General features: G+C 39.2%; 1 protein-coding gene across 1 annotated transcript in view; it reads right to left on the bottom strand.

The window, feature by feature from the left end:
- Positions 1-26,816, bottom strand: part of SNX30 (sorting nexin family member 30) — a 194,781-nt gene that overhangs the window by 85,240 nt on the left and 82,725 nt on the right. The window contains exon 3 of the mRNA XM_043973479.1: positions 2,159-2,269. Coding sequence (XP_043829414.1) covers positions 2,159-2,269 — 111 coding nt within the window. The remainder of the gene's footprint in view (positions 1-2,158; positions 2,270-26,816) is intronic.

Here is a 26,816-nt window from a genome sequence, read left to right as displayed (position 1 = left end):
CTTTGTAAAGCAAAGCTTTTTCCAACTGAATTCCATCACAAACATAAAATTAATATTACCTAAATGGCCTTGATTTTGACAAAACTTTTGGCCCAGTTAAGATAGAGGCCAGTCCAACAACAGGTTGGGTGTTTTAATGCATTATTAATTTTGGATTAGGAACTGTTGACTTTTTCTTCCATGGTATTGTCATTACCTTGAGATCTCCTCACAGGAATTTCTCTAATTAAAGATACCTTAAATCCATACTCAGAACCATCCACCTCATTCTCTCGTATGTCTAGTTATTTACAATGCATAATACAGTCAAGATGCAGAATATTATTCCACTAGCAGGTACCATTAAATAAAAGATAGTTTTATAACGTAAGTATTTATTTAGTTGGTAAATTTAAAATTCTGTTGTGAAGAAACCAGATTATTAAATGAAAACACTATTCTGTTCAAATGTGTTTAAAATTGTTCAGAAGAAAAAAAAAAAGAAGAGATAAAACCCCCTTAAAAAGCAGGTGCAGCATAAGCTGGAAAGCCCATAAAGTAGGAGTATGTAATCTTTTGTGTATCATGGACCCCTCTGGAAGTCTGATGAAGCCTGTATACCCCATCTTAGAATACTGTTTAAAACATATTAAAATCAGGGGCAGCTAGGTGGTACAGTAGATAGAGCACTGGCCCTGGATTCAGGAGGACCTGAGTTCAAATCTGGCCTTGGACACTTGACAGTTACTAGCTGTGTGACTGGGTAAGTCACTTAACCCTCATTGCCCCGCAAAAACAAACAAACAAACAAAACCATTTAAAAATAAATACATACTATTACAAAGGAAAAAAAGGTTAGTGAAAACAAAGGTACTTTTTTTCCTTCCCAAGTTCACAGACCTCCTGAAATTTATCCATAGAGCCCAAGTTAAGAATCCTTGCCCTAAAAGGAATTTACATGTAATATTTAGGATTTAATGCAAAATAACTGATATACTGATGGGTGATACAACAAGATAGCTTCTAGAGATCTTATTTGGAAAGAGAAGATCCCTAGATTTTTTTTACACAATGCTGAGGAAATACTGAACCTATAGCTGACTAAAAATTCTACATTTAGTTGGAAAGGTGTACTAAGGACAGCAGAGGCATGCTACAAAGACTATCATAAATCTATCCTTGGAAACTAGACAGAACAGAAAAATTCAGAGAGAAATAAAGAATGCTATAAAGAAGCATTTATTTTTTTTTCCTCTAAAAAAGAAATAAAGAGGTAAATAAAGGTTGTTTCTGGAAAAGAAAGCACCTTTGAGAGCTTTTCGAAACCTATAACAAATGCTGGCCTAAAAAGCCCTCCAGTAAGCAGAAAGCTTTTGACCCTCAGGAAAGGCTCCAGTTGAGTTCCACTTAGCTCTGGTAGAAAGAAACAACACTAAGTTAAGCAAAAATTAGAGTTTAGGTATAGTAAGAAAGGTATTAGAGTTTGTAAACTGGTATTTGTACTTCTCTTTAAATGAATTTTTTAAAAATACAGGCAAATATCATTGTAATGAACATATCATTGGTTTTTTGGTTTGGGGTTGGGTTTTTGTTTTTTTTTTTTTTGCTATTATAGTAAAGAATTAGACTTCTGTAGAAAAAAGAGTAATTATTAAGAATCTGTGATGCCACACCTAGATAATCTTGCTTGTTAGTATTTGGCAGCCATACCCAAAGTGTCACCATTTCCCTTTTGGCAGCCACCCAAATGACAGGAACAGTGCTTAAGAGGAAAAACAACAGTCTTGTTAGGGGCATTTTCAAACATAAAGTGAAATCGTACATTAAATGTTAATACTAAGTTTACTTAGAACATTCACAACTTCATACCTGTCTGATCTTTATTGGGACAGTTCTAATGAACAAACATCCAAGAAGTCTGCATGCTTCACACTGAGTCTACCCAACCATCAACAAAAGAGCAAAGACATAAAATACTGACAAACGTGTGGTGTCCATAAGTTGAAATGTACATTATTCCTGTGATGCGGGTCAAACCAACTGAGAACATAAGCCCTCCCATGAGTCTGTTGTATGAATGTTCTGTATAGCATTTAGCTTAATGAGAGAATCAATGAACATTCCAACCAAAAAGGACACTGACAAGCTGAGTAACGAGCTACAAGGGCTTACTACCTACGGGAATGAGATGGGTAGGCTGGGATTCTTCCAGTTTGTTCCTCAGCCAGTCAAAATCCTGGTATCTTCGTCGAACCGAATATTCTGGCAAGTCAAATTCTATCCGACTGGTCTACAAAAAAGAAAGAGGAGGAAAATAATTAAACAGAGGAGACTGTGGAAGAGGCAGATAAAGAAAAACATGTGTATGCTTTCTCAGAATAACCCAAGTTTAAGGAAATCCTGTGTCCAACTGCCCTCCCCACCCTACCCCCATTCCACTGAAGCCAAGTGGCAAAGACTTTCAATCCTGGATGACAAATCATCTTGGCTCTGCAGACCCAACTTAAAATTCAAGGGCTGGAATGATGATATTTGGTTTGTTTTTTTCCCCCTAGCTTGCAGGAATGGAAATAGAGCTGGCCCTCAGAACTAACTGTATTTAGAAATGGTGGTTTGGTGCTCCAATAAATGCCCTCAAAGCCCTACTTTGAAATCCAGTATTTTCCCTTGGGGAAGGGTGGGAAAGCACAGAGGCTGCCACTGGATCAAGATAGTCTGTGGACCTGAAAAAGACACGGCTTATATCATTTCCTTCTAGCTAAACCGTTTGTGGTAAGGATTTCTAGGGGTGGGGGGTTAACAGAGCTTTAACCCTCAACCTCAGGGAGACCACCGCTGGCTAAAGTCCTTTATTTTCATCCTTCTTTCAAGGCATAGCTCAAGGACCACCCTCTGTATGCAACCTTTTGTGATGCTTTCCATCTGCTACTGCCCTTCCTCAAGCTACCTGGTATTTAACCACTTGGTATTTATTTTTCTTATGTTCATCCTGTATATATGACCTTGTGGTCTGTCCCTCCATCACCACCCCCTTCCACCATGAGACTGAAGCTCCATGTAATGTTCGCATCTCCAGCATTTAGCACAGTGTCTGGCACACAGTAGGTGTTTAATAAATGCTTATTGACTGACGGATCAATAGTTAATTTGGTTTCTGAATAGGTAGAACTCTTTTCTCCATTTAAACAAAGATCAGGCATTTTAGAGAATTGTTATGGAGGTTGAATGAAATGTCTGTTAAGCTCTTTATAAATGCTAGCCGTTGTTTTTTTTTTCTTTTTTCTCTTTTTTTTGTTTTTTTGTTGTTTTTTTGTGGGGCAATGATGGTTAAGTGACTTGCCCCCAGGGTCACACAGCTAGTAAGTGTCAAGTGTTTGAGGCCAAATTTGAACTCAGGTTCTCCTGAATCCAGGGCCAGTGCTTTATCCACTACACCACCTTGCTGCCCTGCTAGCTATTGTTATTATTTTTTTTTTTCGTGAGGCAATTGGGGTTAAGTGACTTGCCCAGGGTCACACAGCTAGTAAGTGTCAAGTGTTTGAGGCCAGATTTGAACTCAGGTTAGCTATTGTTATTATACAGAATTTTCATCTCTGTCTCTAATAAGCAAGCTTTCCATTAAGGCGTTTTTTCAAGGCAAGGTACAAGAGGGCCAACTTAAGACTAAAATCGTCAGGCTTAATTTCCAGGGCCAATACTCAAGAATGACTTCATGGCTATTACTAGCACCAACAGGAGTCAAAAACCAGGCATAAAATGACTACTTTGACAGAATTTCTAGAAGCCAGACCCTCTAAAAGTCACATACAACTGGGTCTAATCAATCCAATCAATCAATAAACATGAAGGGCTTACTACGTTGCAGGCATTTTGTTAAGTGCTGGGGATCCAAAAAAAGACAAAAGACAGTCCCTGATATCAAGGAGTTTACAATCTAATGGAGGAGAGAACATGCAAGTAAACAGTGTGTGTGTGTGTGTACACACACACACACACACACACACACACACACAAAACAAGCTAAGTACAGGATAAATAAAAAAATAATAATAGAGGGAAGGCACTAGAATTAAAAGGGATTGGAGAGTGGGGGCAGCTAGGTGGCGCAGTGGATAGAGCACCGGCACTATTGTCAGGAGGACCTGAGTTCAAATCTGGCCTCAGACACTTAACACTTACTAGCTGTGTGACCCTGGGCAAGTCACTTAACCCCAATTGCCTCACTAATAAATAAATAAATGAATGAATAAATAAATAAATAAATAAAAAGGGATTGGAGAAGGCTTCCTATAGAAGGTGGGATTCTAGTTGGGATTTAAGGGAAGCCAGGAAGGTCAGTAGTCAGAGAGGAGGAGGGAGAGAATTCCAGGCATGAGGGATGGCAAGAGAAAATGCCCAGAGCTTAAAGACAAGTGTCTTGTTTATGGAACAGCCAGGAGAGCAGAGTCACCAGATAGAAGAGCACATGATGGGGAGGAAGGCATAATAAATAATTAAGGTGCCATGCCTTTGGCGCCCCTTCCCGCCCCCTCCCTTCAATGTTCCTCTTCTCCTGAATGCCTAATGCTATCACATTTCTCATAGGGCACCAATAACACTTGCACTGCTGCAATACTTCTCATGTCTTGACTCTAATTATATGTCTTTTCTTATTATATGTGTAAGGATATAGCTTTGTTTCTAAGAAATTTCTAACTATAAATGTTTCTCGCTGAGAAATGTAAATGAATTGACATTGCTCGCTATGGAATATATACACAGGCATACATCCCTTTATACATAACTATATTATTCAATGAGTCAAAAAGCAAGCTTATATTCAACCAAGAGAAATATGTATGCATATAGGGTGCCCAAAAAGTCTTAGTGTGGTTTTAAGTTGTAAAGTCCAAAAGAATGACTTACCCAGTGTGTTACACAGCTAGTTAATGACAGAAGGAGGATTTGTACTCCAGTATTCCTGACTTCTAGTCTATAACTCTCTATCTACTCTTAGGCCTTCTAGTTACAACTACCCCCAAGCATCAAAGGCCTAATGTGGTCTGCAGATGAGAAACCGTAATCCAGAGAGGTAAGTGGCTCCTCTAAGCTCTTATTTGTAGTTAAGTGGCAAATTCTTGAGATGAAGTTTTCACATCTACAGCAAGCATCTGTTCCTTTTTTCTCCATTCCCACAGCCACCACACTAAGTACAGGTTCTCACTACTATCCGCATAGACCAATGGTATCCAACTCAAATGGAAATGGATCCCTGCAGGCTGAATATTGACTTGAAGAGCCACAAATTAACATCATCTATATTGGAATGTGTTTTTCTTTTCTTTTGTTAAATATTTTCCTGTTAAATTTTAATCTAGTTTGGGCCAACAAGGGGGTGAGTATGATGCTTCTAACCTGCAATAGCCTAACTGCAATAGCATAACTTCTTTGGGGGGGGGGGGCAGGGCAATGGGGGTTAAGTGACTTGCCCAGGGTCACACAGTGTCAAGTGTTTAAGGCTGGATTTGAACTCAGGTCCTCCTGAATCCAGGGCTGATGCTTTATCCACTGCAACACCTAGCTACCCCCAATAGCATAACTTCTAACTGCAATAGCTATTTCCTGCTTCTATGCTGCCAGGATAATTGCCAGAACTTCCAACAATCAGAATAATATTTCTTATGCGTAGAGTTTGTCATGTTGGGCAACAGCAATGCTGAAGTTTTTTGAGTAGAAGGATGACGAAGTTGAGATTCCTTTTGCTGACATCTTAAAATCCCCAACACAGATGATGTTCCAACACCAAACTATTTTCAGTCCCCTCAAACACTCTTTACTCTCCTGCTACTGACTCTAAATATATTATTCTCTAACCTGGAATGTCCACCCCCATTCACCTGCTAAAAAATTTATCATTTTGTCTATATATCCCCACATCCCAGCATGGTACCTGGAACATAGACGCTTAATAAAAGCTTGCTGCCAGATTGTATTCCTACATAACCATTAAAACCCAATTCAAATGCCAATTCTTCCCTGTTTCACGTCCAATGAATGATAATCCTCCCACTTTGGATCTCTCAGAAAACTTTGTTTTGCAAGTCTACAATACATTTATTATAAAAACTGCATTACAGGGGGCAGATAAGTGGCGCAGTGGATAAAGCACCGGCCCTGGATGCAGGAGGACCTGAGTTCAAATCCTTGACAGGTCGTAGCTGTGTGACCCTGGGCAAGTCACTTAACCCTCATTGCCCCACCAAAAAAAAAGTCACTTTAAAATGCATTTCAACTATGGTTTTGCTTTCTCCTATGCTAGGACAGAATATAAACTCCTTTGGAACAAGGAACCATGTCAACCACAATTCTGTGCCCCCAGTACACAGTAGGCACAGAACACATGTATAATTGAATTCAATCATTGCCTCTTTTTTATTCTTCCCACTATCATTACACTTTCAATAGTAGCACTTTACATCTCCTCAAAGTATCCCTTTGCATGAAGGAAAGTGGCAAGGGACACAAAAGGGAGCATTCTGAACTTGCAGCCACACTCCTAATTATCAAGGTGCTTTGGAGAGCTAGGTCACTTGGGCAGCTGGAACACTCCCTCTTACCAAAGAGATCTAAGGGAGGCAGCTGGCTGCTTGAGTCAGAGAATACTCAATAGGATCAAATGGGAGCAAAGAAACAAGTTGATACTGACCTATTGAGTAAGAAAATACTAAAAATGGGAGTCTTTTTTTTCTGTCTTGTTCATAGGGTTTACAACATGGCAAAATACTCTCAGGAAAGGAGAGAAGGGGAAGGTAGGGAAGAGAAAGAGAAGAAGAAAGGGAGGGAGGGAGGAAGGAAGGAGAGAGGGAGGGAGGGTTTATTAAGTGCCAGCTAAGTTCTAGGCATTTTACAAATATTATCTCATTTGAGCCTCACAACCACCCTGGGGCGATAGGTGCTATTATTATTTCCATTTTATAGATTAGGAACCTGAGGCAGACAGAGGTTAAGTGACTTGCCTGGGGATCATGCAGACTCAAATCTGAAGGATATAGTGGAATTCAGGTCTTTCGGACTACAGGTCCAGTGCTTTTCTTTATCCACTATGCCACCTAGCTACCCCAGTTACTAGATGGAACACTCACATACAGACAGCAACATCAGAAACTGGACAGAAAAAGAAGACCATTAGCCCTTCTATAGCTACAATTAGTGCTATGTATATCAAGAAGGTTGTAATTTTCAGAGGGCTTACAGTTAAACTCTCTCTTGTACAGGTACTTTTCTTTTTTTTCTTTTGCGGGACTATGGGGGTTAAGTGACTTGCCAAGGGTCACACAGTTAGTACATGTCAAGTGTCTGAGGCCGGATTTGAACTCAGGTACTCCTGAATCCAGGGCCGGTGCTTTATCCACTGCGCTACCTAGCTGCCCCGTTGTACAGGTACTTTTAAAAATTCTCTTTCTCTGACTTAGAAGTGACATGAGAAAAGACTGTACTCTTTCAGCCAGGGATACTACTACTGGACATGAACACCATGATAGCTGAGAAAGAAAGAGAAGTACAATGTATATTAAAATATTCATAGCAGAACTTTTTGTGTTCATCAAAAACTGGAACCCAAGTCAGAGGGTAGCCATCGATTGGGGGAATGAATGGTTGAATAAATTGATATATGAATGTAAAGGAATGTTACTATGTTGTAAAAATTCAGGAATTCAGATGGAAAAACATATATTGAACTGATATGCAATGAAAGCCAAACTACTAGAATACACATGATTGACAGAATATAAATGAAATAATACTCAAAGGCAGCTGAATGCCTATTTCATGCTACAACCAGTACAAGTTCCAGAGGGCAGCTTATGAAACATACCTTCCTGTTCTTGGTGAGCAAAGGAACTACAGGGACTGAATACTGCATATAGAGACAGATGCAATTATTATATGTTTGATTTTGCATACATTTTGATGTAAGGAAAGACCATCTGGAAGTGACTGTAGTATAGAAAGCATTAAATAAAATTTTTTTGGTTGGTTTTTGTTTGTTTGGTTTTTGTTTTTGTTTGTGTTTTTTTTGCAGGACAATGAGGGTTAAGTGACTTGCCCAGGGTCACACAGCTAGTAAGTATCAAGCATCTGAGGCCGGATTTGAACTCAGGTCCTCCTGAATCCAGGGCCAATGCTTTATCCACTGCATTTAGCTTCCCCCTAAATAAACTTTTAAAAAATGTTTTCTAAGTTAAATTGGCCACTCTCAAAGAAAGCACTAAACCAGAGCAGAGAAGGAGCAAAAGTAATTGAGGAAACCTCATCAATTCAGTTCTCAACTCTCTCTGCCTTAGAATAGTAAGCTCTAAACTTCTTTAATCATCAGGTTTTTTTTTTAAAGCACACATTGTAAATACATGTATATTTACTCATTTATAAATTATATAATACTCTATTATATTTATGAGCATTATAAAATATGTAAAAAATTAGAAACAAAACATGAGATAAAGATGAAATAATATTTTGATTCTAGACTCCATAAGGAGCCAATGGAGTTTTTTGAATAGGGAAATGACATGGTCAGACTTGTGCTTTCAGAAAGTCACTTTGGTAGCTGTGAATAAGATGTAATGGAAAAGGGAAAGACTGGAGGCAGGGAGATCCATTAGGTTATTACTGTTTGTCCAAGCCAGAAGTGATAAAGGTCTGAATTAAAACAGTGACTGTGAGTGTAAGGATGAGGGACTGATGCCCAAGATGTGTTGATGGCAAAAATGATGACTTGGTAACTGACTGGCCACATAGGGAAAGGGAAAGGGAGAAGTCAAGGAAAATGCCAGGAAACTCAAGTCACTTGATCATCACTCAGTCTGCTGCCACCAGATGTGCTAGTTTGGGTAATGTAACCAGGTCAATGTAACTGAGGTCAAGGCTCAGATCACTTAGAAATCCCAGGGAAACACTAAAGCAATGTTGAAAAGGAGAAAGAAAGAACACAGCTCATATATTTAACACTGAGCTACTTGCATTGAATTTTCAACTAGATGGTGAATAACCTAGCTTCCACTGATTATTTCTTTCCTGCTCATCACAAGAATGTCCTCGGTCACACTGTCAAACAACTCTCTTTCTGAAGCAAAAAGTTCTATTAAAACAAAACGTCCCTTCTGAAGCAGGTTTCTAGATGCATTATTTTCCTTCCTGAGAGGCTAAGATAAACCCTGAATAGTCCTTTGAAATACTGAAGCACTTGTGTGGTCCTCACATTGTTGTTTTTCATGGTTTAAATGATGGCCCAAGTAACAACAAGCTGTCTTTTTTTCCCTCCTTGAAGAGTCAAACTTACTAAGCCACAGAACCAAAATATAAAGGATTTACAGACATGTTTCACTAGACAAAAAATAGGCTTCAAGAGGGCAGTGACTATTTATTTCATTTATTCATTTGTCTTTGTATTGCCAGAATTTAGCAGTGGGCCTATCACAGAGTAGGCACTTAATACAATTCTACCTCTGCTGCTGCTGACCTGTGTGACCTTGTGCTAGTCACTTAACCTAATATTGGGCCTCAGTTTCCTCATCCACAAAAGGGGTTGAGCTAGAGAGCCCCCCTAAATCCCTTCTCACTCTGGACCAGGGCTTCTTAACTTTTTTGCATCCTGAATCCCTTTAGTAATCTGCTAAAGCCTACAGACACCTTCTCAGGGTAACATTTTTAAATGAATAAAATCAAATACATAAGAAACCAATTATACTGAAATAGTTATCAAAAAAATTTCTTTAAAGCAAGTTTTTGGATTCCAGGATAATAAGCCCTGCTCTAGACCCATGGACCTATGATATGATGATTGATGCACAGAGCAGGGGGAGAGATCAGAGGACCCGAGAACCCTTCCATCTCTAGGAGTCAGAGAAGCTATGCATGTTATATGCAAAGCATTAAAAAGTTAAAAGAGGGGCAGCTAGATGGCGCAGTGGATAGAGCACCAGCCCTGGAGTCAGGAGTACCTGAGTTCAAATCCGGCCTCAGACACTTAACACTTACTAGCTGTGTGACCCTGGGCAAGTCACTTAACCCCAATTGCCTCACTAAAAAAAAAAAAAAGTTAAAAGAAAGAGATATCTTCATATTATATACACTAGCAAAAACAAAACAAGAAATGGTGCTCTCACACATTAGGGTAGATGTTTTGACATAAGAAAACACACCAAGAAATCCTCTTTCCTATTCTAATGTATTTAAAAACACCACTTGTCAATTATTAACTGATTGAGGGGTGAAGAAAGAGCTTGAAATTCAGGCAGCAGAGAGGGCCAAGTAGGTATCAATAAGCTTCCTTTTAAATGCTATGTGCAAAAAACCCCCAAAGAAATAAATATATAATATATAATAATATATTGGTATATAATAACACATAATATGTAATAATATGTAAATAAATGCTACATGCATGTTTGAATGCTTGGAATTCTGAACATTTGTTCCTTATCAGAAAGAAATAGATCAATAAAGTCAAATGCCACATTTGACATAAAGAAAACTACTTGCAGTAGGTTCAGATATTCAACGGATGTAGCAAGGAACAGAAAGAAAATGTTAGATCAAACAGGAGAAGATCCTCACAACCCTTCCATCATTGTCTATCACCTCTTGGCCAGCTGAGATCAATAATTCAAGCTCAAAGTAGGAACTGAGTGGAGAAAGTGTTTTACCTTCAGATTCTGCACACTATCTGGGGCTCCCTGAAGCTAGCAAGCATGCTGACAGCATATCACTTTAGACTGCACTAACTTCAAAATCTGTAATATGAATAAGATAAGAAATTTATCCTTAATTAAAATTGCTATCTCTTCATCTGAAATTTTTTATTTTAAAAATTAAGGCACTCGGGCAGCTAGGTGGCGCAGTAGATAGAGCACCAGCCCTGGATTCAAGAGGACCTGAGTTCAAATCTGACCTCAGACACTTGACCCTTACTAGCTGTATGACCCTGGGCAAGTCACTTAACCCCAATTGCCTCACAAAAAAAAAAAAAAAAAGAATTAAGGCACTCCCAACATTTAAAACTTAATAGCTGATATCAAACCACCTGCTTAAAAACCTAAGCCGCATATCCTTAACTTCTTTTTTTTTGGGTGCCGCAATTTTTATTTTATTTTATTATAATGCAATATGATGTAAACTAGACCTTGAATTTTAATCAATCATTAGCTATTTATTTTTTATTTTAGAATGCTACTTTAATGCAGGATATGAAACTTTATATGTATCTATTTTTAATAAAATAATTTTATAGTCGGCTTTTATATTAACTCAGACTGAGCTCTTATCCTACCCCTTTCCATCTATCTGATTTCAGTGGGCTTTACCATTTTAAAAAATTACTAATTATTAAGCCAAAGGCAAATAACAGATATTAACTTTATTACATATGTCATATATCATATAAATGCTATATTAACATTATAGAAATGGTAATAGATCTATTCATTTGTTCATAATCTATTATCACCATCAATGACAGCAGAACTGTTAGCTTTGGACCCTACCTAGATATCCTATAAGAAGATGAAAAAACGCATGCAGAACACAGTTGGTAAGAATGGGTGGGCCAAACAAAATACTCACAGTGGAAATCCAACACAGTCTTAAAAAGCATTAAAGGACTATTTTTGCAAGGTGTCTCCAGGAAGGAGAAGATATCAAAAAGATGGATAAAATTCATATGTTTCTCCCCAAACAGCAACAACAGCTAGATGGCACAATGGATAGATGCTGGGAATATAGAAGAAGGTAAAAAGAGTCCTTTTATTCATGAAGCTTACCTTCTAAAGGGGGAGACGACAATTAGGGATGTAAAAAAAAATTAGGAATGTACAGAATACATACAGAGTAGGTAGAAGGCAATTTTGGAGGAGAAGGCTCTTAGACCTGGAGACATTGGGAAAAGCCTCTTAAAACAATATAGGATGAGAGCAGCTAGGTGGTGCAGTGGATAAAGCACTGGCCCTGGATTCAGGAGTACCTGAGTTCAAATCTGACTTCAGACACTTGACACTTACTAGCTATGAGACCCTGGGCAAGTCACTTAACCCTCATTGCCCCACCCAAAAAAAAAAAAAAAGAAAGAAAGAAAAGAAAAGAAAAACAACATAGGATTTGAGTTGTCTTGAAGGAAGCCAAGTGAGCTAGGGCATAAGGAAAGAATGCATTTCAGGATATAGCTGGTACAAAGCACACAGCTGAGAGATGGGAGCATTGTGTGAGAGGAAAGGCAAGTAAGGAAGGTTAGCATATCTAGATCACGGAGTGTGTTGGGGCAAGGAAAGGTAGGAAGAAGCCAGGTTAAGTAGAGTTTTAAATTCTAAACAGAGTACTTCCTGACTTCAGGTCCAGCACCCAATCCACTGCACCACCTAGCAGCACTTCAGGAAATTCACTTTCAGTGGAGCAGATGATGGATGGAACAGGGAGAGACTTCAAGCAGGAAGACCAATCAGTGGGCTATTGCAATAATCTAAGCATGAGGCAATGAGGGCTTGTGATGGAAACTGAACCCACAGGAGCTGATGAGGGCAGCAAGAGAATAAGGGAAGAGGCCAAAGCCCATAACTGATGGGTGTGACAAGTAGGATGAATCTATAAAAGAGACTGAGAATGATTTAGAAGGACTAGGACTTATGTGGAGAAAGATCTTTCTGGTTCTCAGAAACATTTTCAGTCTAGAGGAAATGACTCAAAATGTTCCTTGTAAGCCAGAGGATGTGGAGGGGAAAGGGGAAATAGTGTTGACATACTTCTTTCTTATCTCTTCCCCATCTCCCATCAAAAGCAATTATCAGATTAGATTCTAGCAAAGAAAGGTAAGGGATTCCTGGTATTATGATTTCATCAATGTAGGGAGCTCCCAGTGATTAACTTCCTACGCCAGTGAAGATCACCCCCTTCTCTACAACTTAATCTTTTTTTTGGGGAGGGGGGTGAGGCCATTGGGATTAAGTGACTTGCCCAGGGTCACACAGGTAGTAAGTGTTAATTGTCTGAGGCTGGATTTGAACTCAGGTCCTTCTGAATCCAGGGCCACCGCTCTATCCACTGCGCCACCTAGCTGCCTCTACAACTTAATCTTAGAGAACTATTGGGGACACTAAGGGTTGCAGATACAAGTCCCAGGGGTTTTTGACGCCCAGAAACAATCTCTAACCATCATGGCACCTACCACATAGTGGTTCTCTTTAAAAAACACCATTTCCCTTTTAATCCACATGACCTGATCACTCTCAAGAGAACTGATAATGCAGAATGAGAAATTCTCTGATGAATTGTGTCTAGCTTTTGAAAACTATTTCTGCCTCAATAAAAAAGTTTCTACCATTAATGTACTCAAAGAGTGAGTCAAGAGTATCGGCCCTTTCCCAAACCACCCTTCGCCTCCTCTGTATGGTCTTTGTTCTGACCATTTTCTAGGCCTGGAATTTCTACACACCCTTCCCACAGTGATCACATCTTAGCCAATCTTCAAGGCTTGGCTCAAATGCCGACCTTTCTATGTTTCCCTCCATGAGTCATCATGGAAAGTCAGGAAGACTTGAGTTCACATGGACAGCCTCAGCCTCAGGTACTTACTAGTTGCGTGACCCTGGGCACAGGTTCAGGTTCCTCAACTGTCAAATGGGGATCATAATGACAGCTATCTCACAGGGTGGTTGTAAGGATGAAAGGAGAAAATGGATTAGTAAAATGCTTAGCACAGTGCCTGGCACATGGTACTCACCACTCTGTGCACTACCCTCTTTGAGCATGGTACTGACATGGGGCTTAGGATTACTTAAGAAGTTTTTCCTGTGAGAAGCAAAACCAAAGATGACCAGATAACAAGACAGACATATCAAGGAATCAAAGGATTCTTTTTTTTTTTTAAGTGAAACAATTGGGGTTAAGTGACTTGCCCAGAGGCACACAGCTAGTAAGTGTTAAGTGTCTGAGGTCAGATTTGTACTCAGGTCATCCTGACTCCAGGACCAGTGCTCTATCCACTGCACCACCTAGCTGCCCTGAATCAAGGGATTCTTAAAGTGTAGCTTGGCCAACTAGATATCTGGACAGACACACCTACCTAAGAAGTAAGGGGAGATAACATTCTATAGCAGGAAAGTCACTTAGGTGTGGCTACTACCTGACCAGATCTGGGAGACAGAGATAACCCCAGAGGTCAGGACTATCATTCCAAAAAAATCTTTCTTGATTCTCAGCAATATGGTAAGCATCCAGGCTTGCCCCACCCTACCCCAAAAAGGAACTTTCCATTTTCAGGTGGTCGCCCCATCTATCCTCTATAAAAGCTTTTGCCAAGAAAATTAAATTAAATTAAATTTTTTTTAAAAAGCTTTTGCCTTACTTCTGTTCTGGGAAGAGGATGTTTCTAAACCATTTTTTGGGTAGGGAGAGTTGGGGATGGTGAAGTCTTTGACTTCCCACTTGGGCACTTTCTCCAGTGCCAAAGAAAAGACCATTTAAATTCCTTTTTTTTTTTTTTTTTTTGGTGAGGCAATTGGGGTTAAGTGACTTGCCCAGGGTCACACAGCTGGTAAGTGTTAAGTGTCTGAGGCCGGATTTGAACTCAGGTCCTCCTGACCCCAGGGCCAATGCTCTATCCACTGTACCACCTAGCTGCCCCCCATTTTAATTCTAATTGGACTGTGTGCCAGTGTAATTCTTTTCAGAGGAATACCTAAGGATCCCCCTCCATTCCCTCCATGAAAGTACCTTTTAAATATTTTCACATTTCACACTTTATATTATATTAATTTGCATACAATTCTTTTTTTTTTTTTTGCGGGGCAATTGGGGTTAAATGACTTGCCCAGGGTCACACAGCTAGTAAGTGTCAAGTGTCTTGAGGCCAAATTTGAACTCAGGTCCTTCTGACTCCAGGGCCATTGCTCTATTGCATACAATTCTTATCTTCCCCCCTAAAAATCCCTACAAGTTTCTAGAGCAGGGCTTCTTAAACTTTTTACACTTGCGGCCCCTTTTCACCCAAGAAATTTTTATATGACCCCATGTATAGAGGTATATAAAATAGGTATATATAACCTTTTACTACTACCAAATTTTTCAAGACCCCACCACATTCAGTTATACCACCCTATATTGGGTCATGACCCAGAGTTTAAGAAGCTTTGTTCTAGAGAACAAGAGCCATTTCTTACTTATTTTCATACCCTTTCTTGATGTTTCACACATGTAGAGGCTCAAAGAATGTTTTTACATTGATACTCCTACTTTTGTACTCACTTGATAACTCTTGGGATAAGAGAAAGGTGCTTAGTATAGCACAAAAACGCAATGAAAAGATCTAGAAATGAGGCAATTCTAGGTTCTCCTTATCCAGTCGGTTCTGATATAATGCTTGCTTCAAAAAATGCGAATTTTTTGCAACAATTGAAGTATTTGGGAACATTTTGAGCATAACAAGAATCTTGCTTACTTGAGATTTCTTCCCCAAGAAACAGCTAGAGTGCAGAAAACTGCAGCACTTTGCAATATTTCACAAGCTACAACCCTTCTGACAACCACTTCCACAAACTTTTTCAAAGTGAAGCACCATATTTATTGTATATCTTTGGGTGTAGCGGGAGCTACAGGAAGAAGAGGGAAGGTCTGAAACCCCTCCACCCCAACCGCACCCCCACCTTTTGACAAGGCTTCAGATACTCCCCACCACCACCACCCCCAGGGTCTATCCAATTTACCAGAGATTTTGGAACTCTAGGTCATGGGAACACAGAGCATAGGATGCCCCATGCTACCACTATTTATTATAATATTTATGCATTACATGTATAAAACTGTGCTACCTTTTTTTATTAGGTCTCTAGCTTTTTTAGGTGTCACTGATGATGATTGAGTTTTGTGTCCACAACCCCATTTTCCCCATAAGCCCTATGGTTTTTAATGAGTGATTTTGCTTTTGGGGAATGCATACATTGAGTTTTAGCAGAACTGATTGTATTCTTTCCTTCAAGTCTCACATCAGGAAATTAATATTTAGATCCAATTTAGATAATTTTTTTCCTATATAAAAGTTGTTTCAACTTCAGTAAAGATGGTCACTTAGGATTGAATGTATTGTCTAAAATAGGGACACAGTATTTTTTAGAATTGAAAGGCACCATAGAAATTATCTAGTTCTAGGTTTCTAAGTCTGGTGTCCACAGACCATGAGAAGGTCTGTGAATAGATCCCAGGAAGTCCATGAATTTGGATGGGGAAAAAAAAATTCTCTCTTTATTTTCACTAACTTCTGGTTTCCTTTATAGTCCTTCGCATTTTATTTTATGCACATAAGAACATACTGAGATGGGGTCCATAGCTTGCACCAAACTGCACCAAAAGGGGTCCATGACACAAAATAGGGTAAGAGCCCCCGATCTAGTCAACCCCCTCATTTTTAAGGATTAGGAAACTATGAAGAGGCATGGTAGTACATTAAAAAGATATGGCTGGGGGGCAGCTAGGTGGCACAATGGATAAAGCACCAGCCTTGGCTTCAGGAGTACCTGAGTTCAAATCCGGCCTCAGACACTTGACACTTACTAGCTGTGTGACCCTGGGCAAGTCACTTAACCCCCATTGCCCTGCAAAAAAAAAAAAAAAAAGATATGGCTGTGGGGCAGCTAGGTGGCGCAGTGGATGGAGCACCGGCCCTGGAGTCAGGAGTACCTGAGTTCAAATCCGGCCTCAGACACTTAATACTTACTAGCTGTGTGACCCTGGGCAAGTCACTTAACCCCAATTGCCTCACTAAAAAAAAAAAAAAGATATGGCTGTGGAGCCAAAGGGCATGGGTTCAGAAACCACCTCTGACCTACTACCTGCGTGACCTTGGGCAAGTCATTTAAATCTCGCTGAGCCCCAGTTTCCTCATCTGTAAAATTACAGGGGTTGGACTCAGTGGCTTCTGGAGTTTCTTCCGTGGTTAAATGGCTTCTTGGTGTTCCTTTCAGCTCTAGATCTATGAGACTGGGAGATGCAAAGTCATTTGCCCAAGATCACACCAGAGTTCAAAGTCCAGTCTGACTGTAATCCTAAATTATCTTGCCTGTAGACCACCACACACTGTTTCCACAGGAGGAGGAACCTTTTGGTTTCAGGCCATTAAGAGGAGACCCCAAGTTCCTTCTTTGGTATTTTGACCTGTGGTAAAATGATCATTTCTACTAAACTGGAAATGTGTTTCATTTAGTGCGGGCTAAGCAGCTTCCCTAGAACTGCCTGCATGTGCAACACTTTTTTCTTTTAAAGAACTCTAGTTCCACATTCTCTGATGGAATTAAGGGTACTATTCCAGAAAAGGGTGTGATTCAATTCCCCAAGCATTTGCTGAGTGTCTACTATTAGCCAGACATTCTGCTAGGCTCTGGGCATACAAAGGCCAAAAAATGAAACAGTGCCTGCACTCAAGAAGCTTATACAGTTATCACTTCAACAATGCATCTTGATCATTTAACCTTTAGGAAGTTTGTTGCCGTAGCCAATATTCCTTCATTTAAGAGTAGGAAAGAACAGACACAAGGATGGAAGCAACCACTCAGGAAACATGTGGCAGCAGCCTGAGGCCTCCCTCCCTTCTTAAAGGAATGAAGTGAAGGAGGGAGAGAGAAGAGAAGTGAGAGGAAAGAGGTAGAGGGAAGGGAGGAGAGAGAAGGGGGGAGAGTGAGGGACAGAGAGAAACAGAATGATAGATAGAGACGGGGCAGCCAGGTGGTGCAGTGGATAAAGCACCGGATTCGGGAGGACCTGAGTTCAGATCAGGCCTCAGACACTTGACACTTACTGGCTGTGTGACCCTGGGCAGGTCACTTAACCCTCATTGCCCCACCAAAAAAAAAAAATATATATATATATATATATAAAAGGAACTGCTTCAAATTTATAAGAATTAGAGCCATACCTCAATTTACAAATGGTCAAAGGATATGAATGGGCTATTTTCAGAAGAAGAAATCCAAGCTATCAAAAGCCATATTAAAAAAAAAGTTCCCAATCACTGTTAATTAGAGAAATGCAAGTTAAAGAAACTCTGAGATTGTACTTCATACCCATCAGATTGGCAAAGTTGACAAAAAAGGGAAATGACAAAAGTCGTAGTGCTGTGAGAAAACAGGCACGTTGATTGATTCACTGTTGGTAGAATTATGAATTGGTCCAGCCATTCTAAAAAGCAATATGGAACTATGCCCAAAACATTACTCAATTGTGCATACCCTTTCACCTATCAATACTACTACCAGGTCAATATACGAAAGAGATGAAATAGTGAGGGAAAAGACCCATATGTGGAAAAATATTCATAGCATTTTTTTTTGCGTGTGTGGTGGCAAAGAACTAGAAACAAAAGGGGTGCTGAACAATTTGGGAATGCAAGAATGCTTGAATGTGAATGTAATGCAATACAATTATCCCATAAGAAATGATAAATAGGACAGTTTCAGAGAAACTTGAGAAGACATGTATGAACTGCTACAGAGAGAACTGAGCAGAACAAAGAACAGTTTTACACAACAACAAGAACATTGTAAAGACAAACAACTTTGAAAGACTTAAAGACTTTGATAAACAGAATGACCAAGCACAATTCAACGAAGCATGCTACCCACATGCTGATTTAGGTAGTGGGTTCAGAGTAGAATGAGACATATATATTTTAGACATTGTCACGGCAAGAGTTTATTCTGCTTGACTGTGTATTTGTCACAAGGATCTCACTCTTTTTATTAGCAAGATAGTAGGAAAGAAAAGAGATTTTTATTAATTAAAAATAATTAAAATTTTTTAATTGATATTAACTGGTTGAGCTGATAGTAGAGTACTAACCACTGAGTCAATCAGAGATATATGGCAGATACTAACTGTAACTAGCAACTGGTATTAGGGAAAACACGTTGGAATGGGGTTATAAGCCCTTAACATTAATTAAGAGAATGATTCCATCCCCTCAGTGTTGCCCCCAGAACCCTGAGGGGGGAGATGTAGCTTTGCTGAGCTGTAGGGGCTCAACCACCAGTATGAGTGTAAATTGGAATAAGGATGCCCAGAGTTTATATGGGCTACATAAACTTAGTAAATACAAGGTAATTTTGTGGAAGGGAGCGGAGCGAAAGAAGGATGGGCTCAAAACTAGGGGGAGGGTCAGAGGTTTAGTTTAGGAAAGCTGTGCTTTAGGAAGTAGAACCTAATCTATGCTTCAAAGAAAGACAGGTGGAGCAGCTGGGTGGCACAGTGGATAAAGCACCAGCCCTGGATTCAGGAGGACCTGAGTTCAAATCCGGCCTCAGACATTTGACACTTACTAGCTGTGTGACTTAACCCTCATTGCCCTGGAGAGGGGGTTGGGGGAGACAGGATTCATCAAGACAGAAATGAGAAGGGGAAGTATTCTAGGCATGAGAAACCTCTGCAAAGGTAGAAGATAATGCTATGCACAGGAAGAACAAATATGCAATGGATAGGACAAAAGATTCCTTTTCCCTCAGGGAAAGTAATGTGTGTTTAGAAAGATAGGCTAGAACTAGACTATGAAATTCCAAATGGTACTTTATGTTATAACCTAAAGCCACTGAAGCATTCTGAGCAGGGGAATAAAAAGTTCAGACTATGAATCTGAATATGAATCTTGCAGCTTTGTGAGACACAATGTAGAGTGGAGAAGAAGCTATTGCAAGAAGAAAACTTGACCCAGGCTCTAGACAAGTTCTTCCCAAGCCCCAAATCTTTATGGTTTCTTATATGTAGAAGACTAGAAATTTAACTAATTGAATGTCAATGAATAAGTACGGTCAATTTTGAGAGAAAGACAAAGAGAGAGTTAATAATAGCAAGTCACGTGAACTTCAAGGGAAATTTCCAGCTCAGCACAAAAACATGCACATTCATCAAAAATAACCTCTATAAGTTGAGGTGATTACTAAGCATAGATAGGCAGAAAGCAACATTACTTACTACTTACCACTTTGACTGCCAGAAAGCAGAGGTCTGAAAAAGCAGAGCTGCTGCCTGTTACTGCTCTGCCTACCAATGTGAAGCCAAAACAAAGACCAAATAGAAGTCCTATGCATTCTTTTTTTTTAAAGTGAGGCAATTGGGGTTAAGTGACTTGCCCAGGGTCACGCAGCTAGTAAGTGTGTGTTAAGTATCTGAGGTCAGATTTGAACTCAGGTACTCCTGACTCCAGGGCTGGTGCTCTATCCACTGCGCCACCTAGCTGCCCCAAGCTGAGAATATTTTAGTCATTCACAGTTCTTCATTGAACAATATTGCTGTCACTACGCACAACATTCTCCTGGTTCTGCTCACTTCACTATATATCAGTTCATATAAGTCTTTCCAGGCCTTTTTGAAATCATCCTACTTGTCATTTCTTAGAGCACCATAATATTCCATCACAATTATATACCACAGTTTCTTTAGCCATTCCCCACTTGATGGGCATCCCTTTTATTTACAATTCTTAGATGCCACAAAAAAGAGCTGTTATAAATATTTTTGTACAAATAAGTCTTTTTCTCTTTTTTGGAATGTCTTTGGAATATAAACCTAGCAGTGGTATTGCTAGATCAAAGGGTATCCACAGTGTGATAGCCCCTTGGGCATAGTTCCAAATTGCTATCCAGGATGATTGGATCAGTTCACAATTCCACCAATAGTGGAATTAGCATCCCAATTTTTCCATATCCCCTCCAACATCGAACATTTTCCTTTTTTGTTATGTTAGCCACTCGGATAGGTGTGTTAAGGGCTAAAATTCTAGCTAAACTGTCTAAAATATCTAATGAGTAGTCGCCAATAAATTATAAGCTTTAGCAAGAGTTAGACTTTTAAGCATTTATTAAGGAGAATAAGAATTTGATAAAGAGAGAGAAAGGCCTACATTCATCTATCTATTAAAGGGAGAGCACATTTCTAGCCCCGCTCTCCACCAGCGTCCTCAGGAAAGAGAGCGAGACTGAGCGCCAGTCTTTTCCTTCCTCCTCCCACTAGCCCGCGTCACTTCCTTTTCCAAAGAAAAGACTCCTGGTCTTGCCCTCAAAGACCTTCCCTTCATGGGAGGAACTCTTCTACAGTAAGTCTCCAGCAGGTGGCATCATTTCAATCGTTACAGTTGTAAGGTGGTACCTCAGTGTTGTTTTAATTTGCATTTTTCTAATAAAGAGTAATTTAGAGCATTTTTTCATATGACTATAGATAGCTTTGATTTCTTTGTCTGAAAACTGCCTGTTCACATCCTTTGACCATTTATCAACTGGGGGATGACTTGTATTTTTATAACTTTGACTCAGTTCTCTATATATTTGAGAAATGAGCCCTTTATCAGAAATACTTGTAAAAATTCATTCCTGGTTTTCTGCTTTCCTTATAATTTTGGTACCACTTTTGTTTGTGCAAAAGCTTTTAAATTTTATATAATCAAAATTATCTATTTTACATTTTGTAATGCTCTCTATATCTTCTTTGGTCCTAAATTCTTCCCCATCCATAAACCTGACAGATAAACTATTCCACACTCTCTTAATTTGCTTATGGTGTCACCCTTTATGTGTAAATCATATATCTATTTTGACCTTCTTTTGGTATACAGTGTGAGATGTTGGTCTATACCTAGTTTTTGCCATACTGTTTTCCAGGTTTCCAGCAGCTTTTGTTAAATGATGCATTTTTGTTCCAAAAGCTTGGATTTTGGGGTTTATTGCATACTAGATTACTATAGTCATTTACTATAGTATAATTCACACCTATTCTATTCTACTGATCCACCACTATTCTTAGACATACCTGATTTTTTTGGATAATTATCAGGTTATAATACAGTTTGCAATCTGGTACTGCTAGACCACCTTCTTTTTGTATTTTTTTTCACTGATTCCCTTGATATCCTTGAGCTTTTGTTCTTCCAGATGAACTTTGTTATTATTTTTTCTAGATCTATAAAGTATTTTTGACAGTTTGATTGGTATGGCACTAAATAAATAGATCAGTTTTAAGGAGGACTGTCACTTTTATTATATTGGCTTGGCCTCCCCATGAATAATTAATATTTTTCCAATTGTTTAGATTTGACTTTATTTATATGAGAAGTATTTTACAGCTGTGTTCATATAGTTCCCTGGGTTTGTCTTAGCAGCTAGACTCCCAAGTATGTTATATTGTGTACATTTATTTTTATTATTTTCGGGGGGGGGGGGCAGGGCAATGAGGGTTAAGTGACTCGCCCAGGATCACACAGCTAGTAAGTGTTAAGTGTCTGAGGCTGGATTTGAACTCAGGCCACCTAGCTGCCCCATAAACATTTTTATTTATAATTTTGGGCTCCAATTTTTATTCCTCCTTCCCTCCCTCCCCTCTCCCCTTCCTAGGTGGCACAGTGGATAAAGCGCTGGCCCTGGATTCAGGAGGACCTGAGTTCATATCCAGCCTCAGACACTTGACACTTACTAGCTAAGTGACCCTGGGCAAGTCACTTAACCCTCACTGCCCTGCAAAACAAAACAAAACAAAAAATGTTTATTACATTAAAAGTGGGCAAGTCACTTTACCCCAATTGCCTCACAAAAAAAAAAAGAAAGAAAGAAAAGAAATTATTTTGACTGATACCATGCCAATAAAATTGATAAATGAAATGGATGCATATTTATTGCTATTAACAGCTATATTTTTAAAACACTCCAAATCACTAATATCAAAAGAATTAAATTTAAAACAATGTTTAGTTTCTACTTCCTGGATTTGAACTTTCTTACTCCAGGTCAACACTATCTGCTTCACATGGCAGTCTATTTTCAAGAACTACATACAAGAAATTGCTAAACTCTTTTATGTATTTTTTTATTAAGTTTAATATGCATTATTAACATTTTCTCCACTTTTTAACACTAAGTATTTTAATAATATTTTCTTTTCCCCCAATTACATTAAAACAATTTTTAACATTAAAAAAAAGTTTTACATTCCAAATTCCATCCTTCCATTCCCTCCCCCTCTCCCTGTGAAGGTAAGCAATCTGATATAGGTCCATACATACTCTTTGACCTAGCATTACCAAGAACAGTTCAACTACATCAAAGAGATAACGTACCCATATATACAAAAATATTCATAGCAGCATTTTTTCCTTGAGGAAAAGAATTAGAAATTAAGGAGGTGCCCATTAATTGGGGAATATCTAAACAAATCATATGGAAGCAATGGAATTGTATTGCTGGGTAAGAAACAAAAAAAAAAAATATGGATTTGGATAAACTCAGGAAGACGTATGAATTAATACAGAGTGAAGTAAGCAGAACCAGTAGAACATTTTACACAATAACTAAAACATAAAGAAAAACAATTTTGAAAGACTAAATCACAAATCAATGCAATGACCAATTACCTACCCAGAGGGCTTATGGCAAAGCATGTTTGTTACCCAAGGTGATCTGACAGAGAGGTGAGAGACCCCAAGGCAAGTTGAGATGTTAGATGGTTGGACATTCCCAGAGGTGGATTTGTTTTATTTTCATTGGTGATGTGGGAAAATGAGAATTTGGGAGGAAGGACTAACAAACAATAAGAATACCCAAAAACAAATATAGAAAAGAACATTTGGGCATCTTTTTAAATACCCAAAGAAAACAGGAGGTTCTGAAGGAGGCACAAATAAAAAGGACAGCTTTGAAACTCACATGTTCCATCTATTAAATTCTTTCTTTAAAATGCAAGCTGAACGTAACTGTGATTTATAATTTCATGTTCAATTTTCTTTTTCTATACATACACACACACAAATATACCCTTTTGGTCAAGAGTAGAATGACAACAACAAATTTCAGTTTAAAAATAAACAGTATGCCAGATGGGGGGGGTGATTTTGTAAGTTACAGGCTACTTTTGAATACAAAAGGTCCAATTCTGCCCCGACGGTGGACTGTTTTGGCTAGGAACAAGGGAGGTTGCATATTTGTCATGCTTCCCATTACAAAGAGTTAGCAGGTCATAGGGTGCCAAATGAAAACTACAACACTGCCAAAGATGCTAAGCTGGCAGTCTCCTAACACCTGAGATAATCTCTACTTCCTAGAATGCTTATTCCTCCCCCGCTCCTTTCTTCTTTCCTGGCAAATAAGCTCATGATTATGAAGCAATGACACTCTGCTCACACTGAGTGAAGCCACAACATTCTGCTTGCAATTCCTAGTTTTATATAAACAAGGCAAAGTAGGGGGAGTTTCAGTTAGAGAGTCTTTTGGCAGTAAAGCAATGCATTGAGTGAACTCTTCCCATACTTCTCTAGGTTCCCTTGCAAAGACAACACTCAGGGGGCAGCTAGGTGCCACAATGGATAAAGCACTGGCCCTGGATTCAGGAGAACCTGAGTTCAAATCTGGCCTCAGACACTTGACACTTACTAGCTGTGTGACCCTGGGCAAGTCACTTAACCCTCATTGCCCTGCAAAAATGAACAAAACAAACAACAACAACAAAAAAGACAACACTCAAAGGCAAGCACTGATTACAATATTATAGCAGGGTGACCCTGCTCCTACCTTCCAGATTGTCCTTTAAACTGAGACACTATCCCCAATTGAGAAATGGTCAAAGGATATGAACAGGCAGTTTTCTGATGAAGAAACCAAAGCTATCTATTCCCATATGAAAAAATGCTCTAAATCTCTAATGATTAGAGAGATGCAAATTAAAACAACTCTGAGGTAACACCTGACACCTATCAGATTGGCTAAAATGACAAAAAAGGAAGATAATAAATGTTGGAGAGGCTGTGGGAAAATTGGAACACTAATCCATTGTTGGTGGAGCTGTGAGCTGATCCAACCATTCTGGAGAGCAATTTGGAATTATGCCCAAAGGGCGATAAAGCTGTACATACCCTTTGACCCAGCAATTCCACTTTTAGGTCTTTTGCCCAAAGAAATCATGGAAGGGGGAAAGGGACCCACATGTACAAAAATATTTATAGCTGCTCTTTACGTGGTAGCAAGGAATTGGAAGTTGAGGGGGTGCCCATCAATTGGGGAATGGCTGGACAAGTTGTGGTATATGAATACAATGGAATACTATTGTGCTGTAAGAAATGATGAGCAGGAAGAGTTCAGAGAAACCTGGAGGGTCTTACATGAGCTGATGATGAGTGAGATGAGCAGAACCAGAAGAACATTGTACACAGTATCATCAACATTGAGTGTTGATCTACTGTGATGGACTATATTCTTCTCACCAATGCAATGGTACAGAAGAGTTCCAGGGAACTCATGATAGAAGAGGATCTCCAAATCCAAGAAAAAAAAAGAAAGAAAGAACTGTGGAGTATAGATGCTGATTGAACCATATTATTTCTTTTGTTTTGGGTGCTGTTGTTTTTTTTTTTTCTATTTTGAGGTTTTGCATCACTGCTCTGATTTTTTCTCTTGTAACAGGATTAATGCAGAAATAGGATTAATGTTATTATGTGTATATATATATATGTGTGTGTGTGTATATATCTATATCTATATGTATATGTATAGAGATATATAGACATAACCTATATCAGATTACCTGCTGTCTAGGGGAGGGGGGAGGGAAGGGAGGGAGGGAGAAAAATCTGAAATTGTAAAGCTTGTATAAACAAAAGTTGAGAACTATCTTTACATGTAACGGAAAAAAATAAAATACCTTATACATTAAAAAAATAAAATAAAATAAAATAAATAAATAAATAAATAAAAATAAACTGAGACACTTCAAAGTTGTATGGGCTCTGTGTGTGAAGAAGTGTATGGAGAAGGGGGAAGAGTGGGAGGAGAGGAAGATGCAAACTCAGTTATAACAAATTTCAAAACTTGGTGATTCCAATCTCTCCTCACAGTTACAAATACCTGAATCACTGAAATAAAGCAGAGCTCATACCCAGCTCTATTCTTGCTCCTATACCATTGTGAAGATCTCTTCCCAAGAAAATTCTTGGAATTCTTAGTAAATTATACAAAGTGCAGGCCCTCTGTTGTGTGGGGAACAAATCTAGAACTGTATTTCCCACAGTCATCTCAAACTCAGCATGGTCAGCACAGAATTCATCAGCATCCCTGCCCCTGCCCCTCCGAAGGGCACAACCATTACCTTGGTCACCCAGGATTGAAACCTCAGTATAATCTTCAACTCCTTATTCATACTTATTCCATATATCTGATCTTATAGTTTTTACCTCTGCAACATCTTTTATATACATCCTTTTCTCTCCAGTTCCACAGCCACCACCCGGATGCAGAGCACCATTATCTCTCTCATGAACTATTAAGTCCAAGAGAATGCCTTCTAATCAGTCTCCCTGCCTCCAGCCTCTATCCACTTCAATCCACCCTCTGCTCTGCTGCCAAAATCCTTTTCCTAAAGCATAGGTCTGACCATGTGACCCCCTATTCAGGAAACTCCAGTGGCTCCCTGTAATCTGGAGGATCAAATGTAAAGTGCTCCATGGCTTTTTTTTTTGGGGGGGGGAGGGCATTGGGGGTTAAGTGACTTGCCCAGGGTCACACAGATTATAAGTGTCAAGTGTCTGAGGCCAGATTTGAACTCAGGTCCTCCTGAATCCAGGACCAGTGCTCTATCCACTGCACCACCTAGCTGCTCCCTCCACAGCTTTTAAAGCCATTCACTGCCTAGCTCCTTTCTACCTTTCCAGTTTTCTTACATTTATCCTTTACTCCCCTTGCCCCCAGATCTCTACAATGCTCTTCCATCTAGCTGCCTGCCATCATTTCCATACAAATTCCATCTCCCAACTCTGTAACCATGCACTGGTTGTCTCCCGTGCCTGGAATGCTCTGGTCCTT

This window comes from Dromiciops gliroides, chromosome 1 (assembly GCF_019393635.1).
Source record: "Dromiciops gliroides isolate mDroGli1 chromosome 1, mDroGli1.pri, whole genome shotgun sequence".
NCBI classification, from domain to species: domain Eukaryota; kingdom Metazoa; phylum Chordata; class Mammalia; order Microbiotheria; family Microbiotheriidae; genus Dromiciops; species Dromiciops gliroides.
This window is presented reverse-complemented; position numbering and strand designations above follow the sequence as displayed.